The following is a 20,423-nucleotide window of genomic DNA, read 5'->3' on the forward strand; positions in this document are numbered from 1 at the left end:
AGTAGATACTGGTTGCAGTACCAATTCTGGTTGAAGTGTGGGCTTGGTGTAGTATACAACCCCTATTTCATTTTGTGCACTCCTTCCCTGAGCTTTTATCCTGGATTTTTTGAATTCACAAGTCCATTCATCAGTGAACAGTCTTTCTGAAGTCATCTCTCTCCAATAAGTTGATATTGGTGGTTTTTCTTTCTCCCCTACTGAAAGTTATATTTGTTGCAGTGTGTATTGTGATATAAAAGTGGATATGCTTTGATTTACATATTTATCACCTCAAATAGTCAAACTGGTCCAACAGGAACTGAAAGTTAAACTTCATGTCAAAAACTTTAGTTCTAAATGGGGGTTTTTCTTATTTTTATTAGGAAATGTAAAGGTGATGGAGGTTTTGACCCATAGCTGTTTTTCTATGAGTGGCTGCCTGTTTATTTCATGCACATGCACGAGGACGCACATACATGAGGGTGAAACTACACACACTCCCACCATCTTTACACTATTCCACTGATCTACTAATAGAGATAATCTGACAAAATATGCAGCACTAACAAAGGCAACAAAGAAGAAGACCCCAAGCTATAGTGAACATGACAATAACAACACATACATAAGTAAAATCAGCTTTTAAAAGTGTTTTTATTACGTTCATTACACCTCGAATATACACATGTGTTTTGATGTGTAACACTGATGTAAACAGAACTTTAGTTCGTTTTCAAGAAATCTCCACGGAGCACCTTGAAGTATTTCAGTAAACGCCTTATGAGCTCAGATATTTATTATAAAATCTTATGGTCCAATGTGAAAAGTCTTAATAAAGACTGCTGAGGGGAGTGAGAACGTGCTTGATTGTGGTGAGAAATCTTTCACCCCTGAAGGTGTTGCTGTGTGGATAATATGCCAACATGTCTGAATGATTCACACTTTTTTGTGCTGATGATAACAGTTCTGAGGAGGAAGGAAACTGTTTAGATTATGAAAAATAAATCAAGTCCCTCATCACAAAGATTTTTGTTCTCAGTGGGTTCAGTTTCACGTCCACACAGCAAAACTGTGCTCATCAGTGTTCCAACTGCAGCTTTTTATTTGGAAATAAGAAGCTCGAGATGCAAGAGATGCTCGTCATTGACTCGACAGCTGAATTAAATTCTTTATAGTGGTGCCTCTGGAGGTAGAATCAGTCTACAGCATTACAGCAATCACAGTGGCATTTTAGAAGACTAATGAATTAGATTTGGACTAGTGAATATAAATGTGAAATATAATATATTTTTTTAATTAAATCTCTAAAATGTCTTTAGATATTCATTATATAACTCTTTAGATTAGATAATCCTGAAATACTAAATAGTTTCCTGTTTGATTTCATTATCCACACTTTATGAAAGACGTTGGATGTTAATTACAGATACTTTTTTATTACTGAAACACAGTTTCTGCAAATATAATTCAACCCAAATTAACACATCACTGGTTACCCATGGTTGTGTGTGTATAAAGTAATAACAACAGCCCCTGGATAATTGGATAACACAAACAACAAGTGAAGAAGCTCGTCAACACCTCTATCCTTCTAGAAAACTCCATGTTTTTAGTTAGACAGGATGTGATGTTAAGTGGTACATTAATAATTCAAGGCTATGAATCTTCGCTTGGCTGTCCGTATGCAGCCCTGTCGCCTTCAAATTACATTTATATGCATTTATTCTTCATTAGCGGTTTATGTTCAAGGGCAATGTTCAGAGTCAAGTGAGGGTCAGCAAAATCAAAAAGAGGATGGATTGGCATGTAAAACACTGACCCTCAACACTGGCAGCATGTTTTCATTTCCCTTATCAATCTGATAAAACAAACTACTTTTTATTTTTTAAACTATTAGTTCTTCAGAATTACCGAAAATATATTTATGTTTTTTTTTGGGGGGGGGGTTTCTCTGACTGACCTTTTGTGGTATATAGCCATGCATAGTTTTGGCTTAATTAGTCTTTTGGGATTTCTGTTGCCATCATAATACAGTGGAGACAGGGGGTGGGGGGTGTTTTGTTTGTGGTCCTCACAACATAGATATATTCATTAAAAAAAGATGGTTATCTACATGAAATTTAAAGGCAAACTGATCAAGATATTTTAGAAGAATGGGGGTTTGTCACCATGTTTAGTGTAACATTATTTTTCATATTCCATTAATCTGATGTTTATCTTCATTTATAAATGTTTTGCCTGTGAAACATCAGAAAAAAAAATCTATCACAGTTTGTGGAGCCATAGGTGATATTTCAGGAATTTTTTTGTGCAAGAAAACAAAGAAAAGCAGCAAAGCTTCATATTTAAGAAGCTCCAACCAGCTAAAAAAAAAGCTATTTTGTTTGAAAAATTAAAAACTATTAATTGATTGTGAATTTCAACATGGAATCTGTAACAATGCTGACTTCACCTATCTTTTAAAGTGATGGCTTGTTTGCTTTCAAACTTAACTCTTTGGTAGGTTCACTGTTCTGTAATAACTATTAAATTAACTGTGCTGACATAGGATCAGGACTAAAGAGTGACTGTATTGAAAAATAATGCTATGAAAGACGTGAAGAGTTCTCAGTTCTGCCTGCATCAGTGAGAGAGTGGGTTTAAAAACTGTAAAAGTGTTGCATTTGAATGACTGTTTATCTTGCTGGTTTATCTGATGACCCCCTCATCATTTAATTGACTATACACTTTTGTTGCCTAGTTTATTGCCTACAGTCCAACAGCACAAGTATACTTAGAAAATGTTATTGATTTCTATTAGCTAGTATTTCATTGGATTAAGGCAGATTTTAATGGATGAAAGTTGAACATAATGGCAGGGGTATTCAAGTGCAAGTCTTAAAGTTTCATTTACCAAATTCCCACAGTGCGATTGATTGAGTGACTGATATTTGAGTTCTAGGTGTGCTCACAAAATGCATTTCTGTATTAATGTGTGATGACCAGGCAGAGACAGCTGGTGAGGTTTTGTGGTTTTTACTGTTGTCGTAGTGATGTTTTACCTCTTCAAAGTGGACACTGTTTGAAAATGAGCAAAGTGGTCTCATGCTTTCCTCGGGTAAAATGATCACACGTATTTTTCAATCTACATGCTTAAAATATCAGCCTATATTTGAATCGGGTTCCTCAACCATGGCTACTAGCAGTTAAGAGGTGTGTTGACATGATAGATATGTCTCATGTGTTAGTGATCTGAATCAGGTTGCTTTAAAACTTAAATTGTATTTCGATCCAGATCTGTACCAGAGATTAATCAATGGAAGATCAGTGGCCTGTTGATTATTGTGGTTCAACCTACATGCTGTTTTCATCTTTATTAAGCATGGTACTGAGATTGCCAGCACATCAACTTAATGAAGTAGTACAACCATTTTTTATATTGTGTAATGTACAAAAACATTTGTCTGAATTTTGTCACAGGTGTTGTCAAGTCTGATAAACACAGCCTTCAAGCTAGATAGTAGATAATACGTAACTCAACTGCCCTAACTGTGTATTTGTCCAAGGTGAAGACAGTAGAGATGTTTCCTGTCTCTCTTCCTCTACAAGTTGATTTAGGATTGTCTGTAAATGGTTCAGCTTTTCTGTGAAGTGAATGAGAAAGGTACTTCCCTTTTCAGACAGCAGACAGGGCAAGCTCCTGCACACACAGTGGAAACTCTATGCCAATTGTCTGCACTGATTCAACTCTGTGCTCTGGGCAGCAAAAGAGGAAGCTAAGCTTCACCTTAAAAGTAAGTCTGTGCTTTGATGTGAAGGGTTTTATTATCACAAAATACAGAGGAAATGTGAAATGAATGCAGTGGGAAATATTAGGCTATTTTTTTAGAGTCAGTTAAGGTTTCCGGGGGCACAGGAGTGGTGGTGCGGGCAGATGAAAGCAGATAGCTTCAGATACAGTATAACATGAAAAAAGAACATTCCTAAAGCAGCATAGTAAATCACAGGAATGTGGAGCACAAGTTCCAGGGGTTCTGCTCATCTTGTCAGGAGGCTGTAGAAGCAAGTGTTTCCGTTGCTGTTGCATTTCTCTTCAAGTTTGACAGTTATCATTGACAAGTTGTCACCACATTTTCACATCAGGATGCTTGTAATATCATTGCTACCCATAGATCCTATAAAATTCCAGTTTGCAAGGCATTTCTGATAAGATTTCTTTTTGTTTTGAGCATAAATGAAAAAAATTATCTCTAGACCTCACGTCTAGTAACGTGATTTTGGATGTGGTGACCAAGAACATTGCTAGAAATGCCGTAATCCTTGTGAAACCTTTCCTCTGTCTTGAAACACCCTGCGGTATCCTGCAGGAAAACAATCTTTTCAGAGAGGTATGCTCTGCTCATCATATCCTTACATCTAGCGGTGTTCAAACGTCTGTCAGCTTTTATTAAGGGGGATGATGTTTACAATGAAAATGCACCCTACCTCATCATATCCCTACCTCCAGTTTGAAGCAATGAGTCATGGCATGACTGATGCGTGAACTTAAAGTTATGCAGATCTCAGTCCACCCAGCTTGAAACGAGATGTTTTTTGTTTTTTTTTTAAATCCTCCTGGTGACTCGAGTATGTTTATCATCTTCACTGAGACGTAACATATCCCGTAGTGCTCTCTCACTGAAGGTCTGGACGTATGCCTGTCTTACAATTCATGGTATGTGGGTACTGTGAAATACTTTTCAGGAATGCATTGGTAATTTTTATTCCATGAGTTCATGACATAAATAAAGAGCGCTTTATAGCTCAGTGATAACAAGTTAATAATGGGATGATATCATGCAGTCATCAGGTAATATATATGCTGGCAATCGCAATGTAACTTGATAATATTGGCATTTCATTTTTGTAATAGGTTATTAATGGGCAAGAATATCCAATGTATCACATTAATAATATCCCTGTCAAACTTGACCTTCTTGTATGTAGTTCACAATGACAAAAGAGGCAGATCTTCCACTCAGAATTTAATCATTAGTAGTTAGACAATGTCAACATGCAGTCAAATCCAATACAAAAAATATTGATAAACAACTTATCAACTTATTCAATTACCAGTTAAAATGTGGGTGAAGGTGGGTTAATATTTGGTTAAAAATGACTGTCTCTGCTGGCTTTTGTTGAGAATACAGAGCTGTGAGGCGGGGCGATAGCATAACTCAGAATCATATTCAGCCAGAAGAACAATACTGAGCACAAGAGTGAGCAGCAGAGAAATGTTTTATGCTGCAGGAGTGGTTTGAGATATTTTATGTACATCTTGATCCTTTTTTTGGCTTTGAAAATTTTGGAATCCGTTGTTACTGACACAACTTCAAGCTGCTGCTGTTCTCAGTGAAGAAGAAAAACACAAACACGTTACAGCCCCTAAGCCTGCAGGGGGTGAGTGCTTGACACTCTAAAGATAGATTTTGGGTGGAGTACTTTCACGCAGTGAATCATACACAAACCAGAGGTTGATGAAAGTTCATGAATTTACTAAGTAGATTGACTGTCCAAACATTAAGCTTAAGCTTGTATTTTCTGGAATTTCATTTGACATATTGCTGCACCATAAAACTGCATCATTATTAAGCATCATATCCCCAAAAGATTTTGAAATAACCTTGTGAGCACTCCCATCAAAAACCACTTTAATCACTAGACACTCTGCTTGGTTACTGGCACAACTGTACATAGAAAAATGAATAAATGAATGAGGCACTTCCACTCACATTACATGCCCATTAAAGGTATTTAGCTTTTGCTCTTATCCAAAGCAAATTATTATGAGGGCAGCAGTAAAATTAGCTTAGGCTCAGGCTGATGGTGCCCTGATTATAGATCTAAGCAAACACTGCTGAAATGTGAGACCACTTCTCTGCCAGAAAAGTTCTACAAAAAGAAATTAGAGGAAGAAGAATGCCTAGAGAGCGAGGAAGATCGGATTTAGGAGCATATTTGCAGGAGGATAGGGCAGAAAGGGGATGGATACAAGAGGGGACGTGAGGTATTTCTTGAGGAGGTGAGTTTTACGTTTACAAGGGAAAGGAGTGGTTTTGCCGTCCTCACTGACACTCTTCCATTGCTGTAGGGTGAGGACCAGACTTTTAATAACACCAAGTAGCATCAAACATAGAGTGGTGATTTTTCTGTACCATAGTGTGGATGAAGTTTGATATCGCCCCCTAACACATGACATGGATCACATCACGTAGCATGGAGGTGGAGTGCAGTCACTGATCACGCCACCATTATGGAGTTCGCTGCAGTGCTGTTGAGCCATGCTCATGCTCGGCAGTGAACTGGAAAACACATTGTATGAGTCACCATGTAAATTAGATGGTGGGTTTGATCATTCAAGGGAAGTGCACTATTAGGAATATTCAACCGCATAAAATTGCTGTATTTTGAATAGAATAACAATACAGCCCTCCATAGTAATGGAAGACTTCTGTCTTGACAGTAATGACCCATTTCTTGTAATTAATTTGAAAAAGGCAGCAGAAAATTAGTGGTTAACTACAGGGGCGTCACACAGGCAAAAACTCAGAGGCATTGTTTTCATTGTCGGAAGGGAAAACTGAAAACGAGGAACGGAGGGAGAATTATTTTTGGGCCGAGGTTGCATACGAGCTCTAATTGAGTGTTTTAGAAAGTGCTGGCACTAGTGTGCCAATGTTTTATGTGCCGTTTTCAGCTTGAAAAAAAATGCCAAAGTTTTTTGTTAAGTTGGGTTTACAGAAATAAGACTGCAACTGATTATTTTCTTTATCGGTTAATCTGTTGATTTTTATCCAAACTAGCCGCACTGCTCTAGGAATATGTCGGTCAATCCACCATTTTGGTCTAGATTGAAATATCTTAATAACTGTTTGATGGACATATCTTCAAAATGAATGACACTCCCGTCAGCCTCAGTTGTGTTCAGTGTGAATTAGCTAATATTTGCATGTTAACATGCTTAACAAGATGGTTAACATGATATCTACTAAACATCAGCATGATAGCCTTTTCATTATGAGCATGTTGCTCAGCATGTTCCTAACATCAGTGGAGTGGACACCAGGAAGTTGCTACCTTGGTAGTGGCTAATGGGGATTCAAATAAATAAATGAATGAAAATCAGCAGCCTCAGAGAATTACTAATTAATTGTTTTTCTCTATTAAATGTCAGAAAATTGCTAAAATATTAAGTTTAGAATTATAAAAAACTGGAAAGTAGTAAATCCTTACAGTTGAGAAGCTTGAACAAGCTTATTTTGGCCATTTTGCTTTTTAAATGATTAGTCAATTATCAAACTAGCTGGCAATTAGTTTCCTGTTGTCATATGTTTGTATCACCTTTTAATATGAAAAATCACCATCAACATGGCCAAAGTTTCGATCAATGAGGTGAACATATGTAACAATAATCCTCTGAAATCTGAACAGTAGGTTCCCAACGTTTCTTTCTGTGACAAGCAGATTTTCTTGTGCGGTCCTCCACTCTAAGCACAGCTTGTTCTCCCAAAACTGTCTACTTGAGCAGTATTACAGGCATTTAATGTACTCAAGCATACAGTACACCATACAGGTTTACTATGTCGTTGTTTGTTGACAGCAGAGTAACATTTCACTAGCAGCGTTAGCTTTTGTATTTCCTGACAGCAGACATTTGCGCTGCAGTCAGCATTTTAGTGTTCCCCACATGTCCAACTATGAACTGGAGAATATATAGGAAAATGTTTATATACAGATTGTGATTGACTTGTGAAGACTTAATCCACCTTTGTGTCACACAATAAGCAGGTAATGGACTTATGATTTACCAGTGAGGTCCTGCTGCTGTAATATTTGTTACTGTGGATGTTTGTGCTGTCTGCTCTCATATTGCGGGTCGCATATGGTCTCGAACATGTATAGATGAATTTGAGAAGCTGCCATTTCTAGTCTATTATGTAATGTTACTTGGTAGTTTCAGTTTGATTTCAGTACTTCCTCGGTGCTCCCAAGTACTGGGTGCTGCAGCTCAGCAGGCTTCTGGAGGTTAGCCAATCAGAAGAAAGTGGGTTTTTTAGGAAGGGAGACCTTAAAGAGCCCAGAGCTAATATTGCCTGTGTCAGTCAGATGCTCAAATGAGGGGCTGTGTAACAGACAGTGTGAGATAAATAAAGATTTTATTTTTTTTTTTTTAACTGTGACTCATGCAAAGCTACTCTAGTGGAGTGCCAGAATAAAAGTATAGAGCCAGAAATGAACATAATACACACCCTTTAATGATAACGTGGGTCAATCGGTTAAGTGATTTGTTAGCATACCACCTGCAATATGGAGTTTCAGTGCTGTGCCAGGACACCACTGCTGCTACAACTAAACATTTTCTCTTGAAGCACTGAACTTTAAGACCAAATGAGTATATTATATGAGTTGCTCATATAATATGTACTCAGGCTCAATTTTATGTCCATTTTAGATTGGGAAATGAATAAATGAAGATGTTCCTCAGATAGTTTCATAGTCTCAACTGTAATATATATATTTTGATCAATTGCCTCCCAGAGAAATCTCACTATAGAGATGCCTTATGTGTTCAGCCTTGTTTTTGATGCCTGTTAACAACACAGCCGCTTCAATAAGTGTGTGAGTAAAATATATACAGTTGTATTTTGTACATAATGCAACAACTGACCACAGGTCCAGGCTTTTACCTCTTCTTTTTTAAATTAAGAAAATAGTTGAAAAAAAAGACTAAGGAGAATAATTGTCAGTGACAGCACACCAATGGGTCATGGACAGATCTGCTTGACAGCCGGTGTCCTGTCATTAGTGTCCCAGTCACATCCACAGTTTATGTCACATTTGATATTTGTTATTCACCCTTGATGATGGGCAAAGAGCACGGGAGGAAATATAAGGTTTAAGGAGATAAGACAGGTATGACGGGGCCTTCCCATTTAGGATTGAATATGTCATCAAAAACACTTTAAAGTCTGATCTGACATGGAGAGGAAGCCAATGACGAAAAGCTAAAATTGGTATATTGTGGTCCGATTAATTGATACAGTGGAATCTGAATCCATAGAAGCTGATCATTTACCAGTTTAGCAAGTGCAGTTTCAGTGGAGCGACAGGCCCTGAGAGCAGATTGAAAAGGTTCAAAAACATTCCTGTTAGATGTGTGGGCTGAAAGCTGTTGAGACACAAATCTTTCTAGTACTTTTAAAAGAATGGAAGGTTAGACTGGTCAATAGTTATTTAGCGACCCTGGATCAAGATGTGGTGTCTGTAAGTTTAACCACAGCAGTCTGAAAGCTTTTTGGGACAATGCCAAATGTAAGGGACGAATTAATAATATAAGAGACGGTACCAATGAGTTGTCACTACAATAATCTGCACTCTGAGGATTTCCCTGGCTGGACATAAACTAGTGGACTCCAAAAACCACCTGTCCTATAAATCTAGCAGGCTCTCTAATCACCTGCAATCTGCCAAGCACTAAGTCCCTAACGTCAAACATGACTTAAACCCCTGTCTATATTTTTAGATAAAATAGTAGCGTCTATTCCAGGATGAAAGCCATCTGCTTTCAGCAGGTCAGGGTGGCCCTATAGGAGGAAGGCCAGTTGTTGATTAAACAGGAACAAGTAGGAGAAGGGGCAGACAGCAGTTGTCAGTCTCATGGAAAATCTCCTGTACTAATGTTAAGATCAGTACATTTTAGTGATTGAGCATCCTCCACAGGCTCTGGTAGTGACAGCTCCTTTCATGGCCCCATATAAATGAGAGCATGTTAATAGAGGAGCACATCTTCATTCCTCCTGCAGAGTCATTGAATTGCTTTGAGATACCATTCAAATTCTTCAGATACTAATCAGCAGCCTTGTACGGCCTTATTCATTCCCTAATTCATTCCCTCCAAGCTTTAATACTCATTTTATTCTTTTCAAAGTTTTTGTAACTCAGAAATCCATATCCTTTTTGATGTATTAATGCTAGTCCTAAAAATGACAGAATAAATTGAAATATGCAAAACTCATATGGGAGATTATGGCTGTTAACGAACACAGGAAAGAATGTAAATAAGAATATAAATCAAGTGGGTTTACATAAATCACCATATCCACATAACCAACTATTTTAATTCTTAATTTCGTGTTAATTAGAAATGCATGGGAAAAGTATAGAAAAGGCTAATTATGCGATTATGCATAGCAGCTGAAAAAGTGCACAAAGCTGCATTGGTTTCTTTGTTCTTTGCTGCATGCAGTGCACAAAGATTTGCGTAATCTGAGAACATAATGTTGAACAACATGAAAACTTAAACATGTATATGATGCTGAAAAGTTGTTACAGAAAGTATAATTGCATTTCTGTTATAGCTTTTCGTCTCTATGAAGGAATTTGCTATCATCACATCCCATCACCATTTGCTGAATGGAGCTTTCACAGTTGGGAAAAGTTTGGGGTCCTGTGCCTCCCAGAGGTCTTCATTATGTGAGGAGTAAGTGCCGCTGGATTTTGGTTATCAAGGACTCAGGCTTCTCTTCTGGACACTGGGACATTAACATTTTCCACCATGGGAACTCCTTTCTCACAGTCAAGGACACATTAAGATGCAGAGGTTATGAAGGGCCTCTTGTTATTGGCCAGTACGGTACATGCTTTAAGCAGCCTAGAAGTGATGCCATCATGGGCCGCTGCGCAGACTGTGAGGATTTAGATCTGACTAGTCTCAAGCCTGACTGACAGTCTGTTTTTACGTTTGATGCTAGCACTAAAAAAAGTTCAAAAATGCAAAAATAACTTTACATTGACTGATTAGAAAAACAATACAGTGAAAAAGATCAAGGGTTCACAGCTCTACACAGAAAAAAAGGGCATTTTTCATCAGATTAATGAAACAACTGAGTAGTGAGATTATGTTTTTCATAAGATTTGTGTTCTGGGGTAGCATGACGAATTGTGCTCTACTGTAACTTTTTACTTTCTAAAGTAACTGTGCTCCCCAGAACATCCAGGATGAACATCAGGTGCAAGGCTTATACAGTATGTCACAGCATATCTGTGCAGCCTTTGTTACAGCTGAGGTTTCAAGCCTTGATGATTGTGTGTGTGTGTGTGTGTGTGTGTGTGTGTGTGTGTGTGTGTGTGCGTGTATTGTGATTTCTAATTAGTGCGAGACCACAGCTGAAAATTGTCAAATGAACTCTAAAAAGTAAAGCAGACACATTGCTAGGCTATTGTTGTCAATGGATATTAATTTTCTCTTTTCTTTTATATTTGTCATGTTTAAAACCAGGTGTGGCAGTGTGGCGGCAGCGTTGAGGTCCTGCCCTGTGCTCGCATCGCCCACATCGAGCGTGCTCATAAACCTTACACTGAGGATCTAACGTCTCATGTGCGGCGAAATGCCCTCAGAGTTGCAGAAGTTTGGATGGATGAGTTTAAAAGCCATGTGTACATGGCCTGGAATATTCCCCAGGAGGTGAGTGGCCGTGTTCCTCATGTTATTTTCCTAAAACGTGCAAGTCACAGTCGTAGTACATATTAAGTTGGTGAAGTAGTCAATTTTGACTGACAAGGTCTCAATGTGATATGCTGTCACAATATTTGATTCATAGTATAACATACAGTGTAGGTGTTCCAAATCTGTCTAGTCGTCAACAATACAAAGGAATCAGTATTTAGTTTTTTGATTTATCACAAATATGAGACAAATATGTGACTATTTTAAATAGTAAACAAAACAGGTGAAATAAAATATATGATTAAAAAAATCTAATATAATAATAATAATATCTAAAAATCAGGCTTTAATAATACAATTCCATTTACCATTCAGTAATTCAACTGTTGTCTAATCACTTTGAGGGACTAGTATAACCAGCAGCTCCTTTCATTCACCTTTTTTTACATAAAGATTATGTTTCTGTCATTTGGGCTTCAAGTTGAAGTTGAAGTTACATGGCATGCATCTTCCACAGGATTTCCACAGGATCTTCTATTTACATCTTCACTCTGTATTTATGGAAGAGTATCACCACTAGAAAACACTTTACCGCTCTGAACAGTGTCTTCAGGGTGTAGGAACTATAACAGTATTTGTGTATATTATCTATAACAGTATTTGTGTAGGGACATAAAGTTAAGTTAGATGTTAACAATAAGCCAATCTTAAAAAAAAAAAGAATGGTTATTTTTTGTTGAGAAGCAATTAAAATCAAAAACCACAAGTCGTAAGTTGTGTAACTGAAGACGAAAATATACCCTTGAAATTGCAAAAAAGTTTGCAGTCTTAAAGCAAAAAACCTTTCAGTTTCTCAGCTTTACAGTCAGCTAAAATGAAATAGTCTATGCCATATTGCATGGCTTCTAAACCTTGTCAGTATGTACACGTGTCCCATTTTTCAAATGTCAGATGTCAGATACAAACTGGCTACAGGCTTAATTGACAGACGGCAGAACCATTGAGACTTCATACATGCAGAAATACAGTAGGTGTCATCATATGAGCAACATGTTGCAAAAGATCACATCACAGTATATGGCAATATGGATTATTTAAGATATTTTTAAGATTTAGAGATAACATGACAAAAAGAGAAGCTTCAGTCTTAGTTTGTTTTCTTGTGTGTGTGTGCGTGCGTGCGTGCGTGCGTGCGTGCGTGCATGTGTGTGTGATTATAGCCTTTTTTGTGTCATAATCCAAAGGGAACACAGAAATCCAAATCAGATGTGCAAAAATGATGCACAAACCCACAAATATGAATACAGATGATATTGACTGATACCTTCATAAATCTAGAGGACCAACAGGCAGCTCTGTTCTCCAGCAATCTAAATGTTAGAGGGTTATCAGCTGCACTCCTCCAATCACAGACGTTCCATTGAATCATGCCCCTGACACCTCCAGAAGGCTCTAATGAAATGATTTCTTGTCACTTACAGAATGGCCTGAATTGAATACGTGCCACAGAATAAATAAATACATAATTTGATTCAATAAAAGGGTCCAAATGGAGACATTAGCAGTTAGAAAATTCAATACAAAGAACGACAATAAAATTTTAAAGGATTAATTAAAAAAACTAACTGGATTAGAGCGGTGACTTGGGAGCAAAATCATTAATAATACAGAAAGAATAAATTAAATACAGAGAAAGGAAGATGTGCGTAATTTATTTTATTCAATTATGTATTTTTTTCTGCAAAAACGCAAACAAATGTATTATTTTGAAAGAAAGACATCTGCAGTATCCACAACTCACATAGTTCAAAATATCTCATAGTCTGGAGAATCAACATGAATCTGATATAAAATGTATATGCTAAACACTGTCCATGTTTATTCAGAATTATATTATTGTTTTATTTTCAGGGTTTTGAGGAGACACTGATTTTTATTTGATCATCAGATGGATTTCTGGATTCAGCTGAACTCAAAATAAATAATCCTACAATGTCGTCTTATGTTAAATGTAGCATCCCTCAAAGGCGAAGTCAAATGTTTGTTCACTGAAGCTTTTTTTTCTCCTGCATAATCTGTTTGAATATGTAAATCCACGTTATGAATAGATGAACATCTGCAGGCAATTCATTCAGTCAATAATGAGGCGTTTAACAGAGTCTGTACTCAAGAAGCATGAAATTTAGCCCCAGTTTTAGCCCCATGAATTAACTACACAGCAAAATTGTCAGTGTTAATTTACCTCTGAGAGTGTAAAAATCAACGCAGTGCACACTGTTACGCCCTCACCCATCTGACTTCACTTGTTGTCGTCAGCAACAATTGCACCTACTGAAGCCTTTGGAGTTATTACTGACAGGAATCAGTGACATTAGATGAAATACAGTGCAAATACAGACACTATGGGGCAGATGGTAACATTGATGGTAACAGTGATGGAAGCAGGATCTTAGCTTAAGTGCAACCACCAATAATGCTATATTGAATACTGCATTTGAAATCCCACTTATGTAAAAGTACAGAAATATTAGCAACTAAATGCATTTAACTTCTCATTCTGCATCAGATTTACGCTATGACTGGTCATGTATATTATTCCATGTGACATTATCATGTCACATTATTAGATTCTTTCTGATGCAGCAAATCTATCTTTAGATGCTATTAGGTTGTTTAGTCCAGTGGTTTCAAGCCGAGGGATCTGACCTCTCTCAGACATCTGTAACATAACAAGCCCCCAAAACACATAGCTTTTTTTGTCAGTCAAGTATGTTGTGAGCCACTGGATTAATCCTAACAATGTATTATATTTTATAAGCTTTGTCTATGGACCATCCAAAGGATGTTTCAAAACAAATACTTCAAAGTATTTCACAAGCAAAAGGCATCAAACAGTAGGACATCAAACAGATACAATAAAAATTATATTAAAACAAAAACAAACAAAAAATATTACAAAGAAAAACAAGGGAATTATAAATGAGTCTTGAGATTTTTTTTTAAATGCCAGTTGAGTTGGATGATCTTATAATGAAAGGTAAAGTATTCCAAAGTTTACATATAAAGACAGCAAACGCACAGTCTCCCTTCATTTGAAGTCAGGCCCAGGGGACATCCAGAAGGCACTGATCTTCTGGCCTGAGAGACTAGGTTTCCATATGGTCACAACAATTCAGAAATTGACTCAGGGCCTTCACCATGTAGAGCCTGGTAGGTAATAAATAATGTTTTATATTTGATTCTAAATTGCACAATTAGCCAATTGAGAGAGGCCAATCCTGGAGAAATGTGTCTATGTAAGAAGTCAGGCTGCAGTATTTTGAACCATCTGCAGAAAAGCTACAGCCCCTTGACTAAGGTAATAGTATAAAGAATTAGAGTAATCAAGGCATTTGAACACAAAAGCTTGAATTAGTTTTTCAGCACATTCAAAAGATAGAATGTCAGATCTTAGAGATATTTCTTAACTGCAGAAAGGATAATTGCACAAGCTCCTTAACGAGCATGCCAAATGTTGTCTATGCTGTTTGATATTTCCAGAGTCCCAGTCCCAGAGTTTGGTGCAGTGTCTTTTGAGCACTACCAGAACCTGTAAAGAGGACCTCTGTTTTATCCCCATTCAGTTTTTGAAAATTTTGACACATCCAGAAACTCGTGGCTTTTAAGCAATCATTTAGGTTCGCTAAATTGCTGAGATCCTTACATAAGATCTATTGAAATAATAAGTATATTAAAACAGCCAATTAAAAAGATGATGATAATATATAGAAAGTAAAATAGGTCCAAGAACAGACCCTTGAGGCACACCATAGTCCAAAAACAGCAGTGTGAAGTAAACAGTAACTACAGTCATCAGATAAATGTAGTGGAGAAAAACAGTTCACTTGTAGTTAAGTAGAAATCTAAAAGAGCATAAAATGGCAATACTGATGCAATGTACAAGAACCTCAAAACTGCAATTAAGTTCAGTACATGAGCAGATGTACTTTCCAGCACAAGTCACATGAGACTAGCCCTGATTGTGGCTGCGTGGTGGGCCAGCTGGAATAATACAGTAGATGGTTTCGAAGTCAGAAAAAGAAAAAAATCAAAATCCTACAGAGGCTATTCAAATACATAACAAATGACTCCACAATGCTCCTCAATGGCCCATTATCTGATTCACTTCTTCACAAACCACGGTTAATCAATTTTATGCTTTGTGTCCATCTGTGTCTCTCTCTCTCTCTGTGTTTGCTGTGTATGTGTGCGGCTGTTGAACGAATCCAGGACTCAGGGATTGATATTGGCGACATCTCGGAGAGGAAGGCTCTGAGGAAGAGGCTGCAGTGTAAAACTTTCCGATGGTACCTGGTCAACATCTACCCTGAGATGAGGATGTATAGCGAAACCATCGCATATGGAGTAGTAAGGCGACGACTCCCTCTTCATCCAAAATTAAATTCAGTGCCCACAAAAGCCAGAACAGGGCTAAACCGTGCCTGAGCAAATCATTCTAATCCCTTGTGTCGAGATCCGGATGGCTGCAGTCAGGAACACAAACAGTTCACAAAGACGAGGTTGGCTGCAGAAACTTTGACCTAAATGTTAGAGTAAGAATTTTCTCTTGGTTTATTGTGATGGAAGTAGATACATAGATCCATGAATACATAAATTAATTGAAGCTCATTTTAAAAATAGATGTAAGGGGCTTTCCAGCTGAATTTTATTAGTCAGAGAAGCCAGAAAAACTGACAGCCAACAGGGCATGCTGGCAGTGTATCTATTTGCCCGTCCTTAGTTTTTCTCAAACAGCTTTATTTCCATGGTCCTCCCACCCTGCATCACTGTGATGCACCCTAATACACAGTGACACATAGGCCGCAGTATTATGGCACTGCTTTCTATGTTCTATGGGTGATTTTTTTTCTTCATGTACGAAGTGACAAATGGTGGATGGATATGTCAAGGAAATAGGCCAGCCTCATTACATTCATTTGTCCAAGTTAGTTGACTTCATTATTCTATATTTGTGACTTGCATTTGACAGGTTAGCCAGTCTTGGTGGTTTGAGGAGACACTGTGTGGGAGCAGCTCGTCATCCTTATTCAACACAGTGGTATGAAATAAATAAATAAATAAAATCAACGTCCATAAAGCTACTTTATTCATAGTAAAATAAAAAATACATTCTCCAACTTCCAACTGTTCAGTTAGCTCTTAATATATGCTAAATATATGACAAAAACTTTTTTGTGTTTATATATCAAAATCCCTCTCTTTGCTCTTCCTGTAAAACACCCTGTGACTATCAGAATGGTGTCATAGCAGGAAGTGTGCGTCTGGACTGAGTCTCCAGTCATGCTAGTGGCTGTATGAGGTTGTACTTACAGGTAAAACAGTGCTTTGAGCTAACATGCTCAAAATGACAATGGAAACAGCTGATGTGTAATAGGTATAATGTTTACCATCTTCATTGTCGTAGTTTAGCATGTTAGAATGCAAACGTTTGCTAATCAGCACTAAATACAAAGTGCAGCTAATGTCATTAGTTTTGCAGGTATTTGGTCATAAACCAAAATATTAGACAAATTGAAATTTTGACCTGAAGATGGCACAAGAGTAAAAGTCAGGAGATCACCAAAGTTAATACTATTCATCCTGGAGAGGATGTTAATCTATGTAGTAAATGTCATCGTAGTCCAACAAATAATTGTTAAGATGTCTCATTCAAACCATAAATGTCAAACCCATGGTGCAAGAGGAAAAGTCATCACCTGAGTCATTAGGACTAATCCTCTGTTAATCATGAATGCCTGTGTAAGATTTCATGGCAATCCATCCAATAGTTGTTGAGATATTTCAGTCTGGATCAAAGTGGTGGACCAGCTGACAGACCAGCATTGCCATCCCCAGAGCCGTGCCACTAGCACGGACAAAATTTGCTTTTGTTGGCAAAAACTGTTCACATTTCCAAAGAAGGTGTTTTAGGTCTTGTTTATTCATTTTCCCGCCTCCTTCTTTTCCTGATCAAAAAATGTAAGTGAGCAAGGTGTGGGTGGAGGCCAACCATCCTCCACAGCTCCGTATCTATATTCACTAAGTCATGCCCACATCAGAGCAGTCCAATCACATCTGGGGGCTTTGATTTAAATCTCTCTTGTAACTTGTTACATTTCATTCAGAAATATGTCACATTACAGAAGCTGAAGATGCTCTAATTGCTGTCTCACTGTGACTTTAACCTAATGCTGTCCCCGAAGGTGTCACTTAGTGTTGCATATTCACTATTTTTTCACTCACACAGTAAAAAAGTTTAGACGTGGGCTGTTGCGCAGGACCATGTGCTGCCTGTGGATTTAATGATTATCAGATAGAAGTAGACATCTCCTGAGCCAGTAGGGAGCTGAATCCTCCCTAGCTGAGTTCTTTTGATCTCACATCTTTACCTAATTCACTCCTCATACAAACCACCATCCCTGGAGCTCCCTAGGGTGCAGTTTGTATCTGGCAATCAGGCAGACCTTTGTCATGACACGCATGAATAACTCTCTGGGCCTCAAAGTCTGCATCATGTTCATCATGCATAACGCGTCTGATTTACATTCTTATAAAGTCAAAATGACTTTGAGAGGATACACAATTTATATGTTTCAACCTGCTCAGGTCTACCTTCTTCTGTATTTTCTGTAAATATCCTTTTAATATTTATTCTCTCTTTAGTGAAGATGTCTGTCTGATGCTGTTTCATTTTTGCTTTCTTTTTTGGTTAGTAACGCTTGTAAACATCACAGCAAGCACAAATAAATGCTTGGATAATAATTTCTTTCCCCTGCAGAAATAATGTGCTGAGGAGTTGAAGAGAGCAGGTGGTAGATGCATCTTTCTCGGTCTCAGTGCGTTTTGACTGGAATTATCTTTTACCACTTTTCGTAATCCATCAAAATTCAAACAGGCAGCACCACTCTTCAGAGCACCATGCTTTATTCACCCAAGCTAATCTTTTCTTACCTTCTTCAGTGATGGTGTCTATGGTTGTTCTCAGCTTCCTTCTAAAATACACAAGTGACTTCTACACGCATATGTAGAAGTCACACTAATACTAAGCACACAAGACACAATCATCATGTTTTAAAATAACTTTCACAAAATACTGCACTGTAACTGAAATTTAAATGTTTAATATATAATATTAACAACCATCTTTGAGAATATTCTTTTGCAAATGCAAACTTTCATCTTATCCCATCAGTGGGTAGAAAGGTTGAACATTAATTTTTCAATATTACCTCAACCTCACAAATTTTTTTTATAGTATAGTTTTTTAGTATACGCAGTCTTTCATCTCTCAAAATTCATATAACTCCTAACTAATTTCAAAGACTGTCTTAAAACCCCTGAAAATTTAGCTTCAATTTTCACTTTATAACATTTTATATTTACTTAAATAAGCAGCAATAAATTAAAGAAAAACAAAACCCAAAAAAACAACCTTCTTTAGGAATAAAAATGTATTTATTTATTTATACTCTTATTAAGTATCTTAACACTAACAACACTTTTTGAGTAAATTCCCTATACCATCACGTCGCCATCTATTGATCCTGGTCCCATTTCATCGTGTATATTGCAACAGAAGTAACTCAATTCAATTTTGCCTGGTTGAAAAAAAAAGCACTTTTATTTGTGATATTTAATTAAGTCCACAGGCAGCAGGAATCAGGAGTAATATCAACTGGCCAACAAGCTAACAGGCTAATAAGCACTGAATCTACCGTGGCACATGAATGAATCCAGCAAGCCTTGGAGCTCTCGATCGGTCTTTTCAGTGTGCAGCTCTTCAGGTACAGAAAGTGTTGAGAGCAGCTAGTGTGTAGGAGAGCTGGTATCAGCAGCAGCTGAGTCAAGTTGAGTTGAGTCAAATATACTGGTGTGCATTTGTAATATAGAACGGTCTCAGCAGCAAACACATACATGAAACATTGGTATCCACACACTGTGAATACACTCGCCATTTTTCAGTTAGACAGAAAAAGTCCAGATTAGAGCCAGACAGAAGATGAGTTAGTTGGTTGCTGTAAGGCTTCTGATGTTGAAATGAGTTTCACATGATTGATGGTTTGGAAAGTTTTGAATAACCTCTGCCTCCTCGCTGCAGGGTTTCAGCACTCAGTGGTGTTTGCTGCAGATTTTTTATAAGAGAGACCTGTCAAGGTCTCCACAACAACAAAAATGCATTAAGATAAACACACTCTATGTTAACAAAGTTTAGTTTGTTAAGGGGGAGAAGCCCGGCTCAGAAAGTTCTCACTCACTGACCATGACTGGCACTGGACACACAATTGCAAATTGGGGCGCAAATCAGTGGTGGCAGATGACCAGCCTGCTGGATCGGTGATTTGCTGTAGTACCTGGGCTTTCCTGTGCCACAGGACACAGGAATAGATTACAAGGTATGCCAGCAAATGATGATAGAAACTCACTGTTCACTGAGTGCCCAAGAGTGCGCGGTGGCCCAGCTGTTTCCCATCTGCGTTAATTGCTCTGGCCAGACAGATGCGCACAGGTAATGCAGCTGTGAGTAGCAGCAATATTCCAAAAATCACTCTGTGAAACACAGCCCAGGGGTCCTGGTGATGAAAAATAGTTTTGCACTAGATGCTGTTTTTTGACAGGCACAGCTCTGTGGAGCGATGAACGGCCTCCTTGGTGGAACGTGAGGTTGCAAGGTCGCAGGACCTGCCACAGTGCAACTCCACGCTGCTGCATGTGTCACATATAAGTGTTTTCTAGAAATCAAGCTAGCACTAGCATGACACTTGAAAGCAATCCAGTTCGCTCCTACCACTGCCTCTACCTTCTGTGTTAGACTTCGCCCAGCCCTTCGTCTACATCCTCAGCGTGTATCAGTTCATGCTGGAATCAGGAGCTTGCTAACCTGTGAGTCAGCTGTAGCAGTGTTTGATTGATTTACAACCATGAAAAGCAGCAAGCTAAG

General features: G+C 37.9%; 1 protein-coding gene across 1 annotated transcript in view; it reads left to right on the forward strand.

Moving 5' to 3' along the window:
• Positions 1 to 20,423, forward strand: part of LOC111236570 (polypeptide N-acetylgalactosaminyltransferase 18-like) — a 76,534-nt gene that overhangs the window by 47,539 nt on the left and 8,572 nt on the right. The window contains exons 7-8 of the mRNA XM_022765357.1: positions 11,279 to 11,464; positions 15,716 to 15,853. Of these exons, the coding sequence (XP_022621078.1) occupies positions 11,279 to 11,464; positions 15,716 to 15,853 (324 nt within the window). The remainder of the gene's footprint in view (positions 1 to 11,278; positions 11,465 to 15,715; positions 15,854 to 20,423) is intronic.

Source organism: Seriola dumerili, unplaced genomic scaffold (genome assembly GCF_002260705.1).
Source record: "Seriola dumerili isolate Sdu_G_001 unplaced genomic scaffold, Sdu_1.0 BDQW01000674.1, whole genome shotgun sequence".
Taxonomy (NCBI): Eukaryota; Metazoa; Chordata; class Actinopteri; order Carangiformes; family Carangidae; genus Seriola; species Seriola dumerili.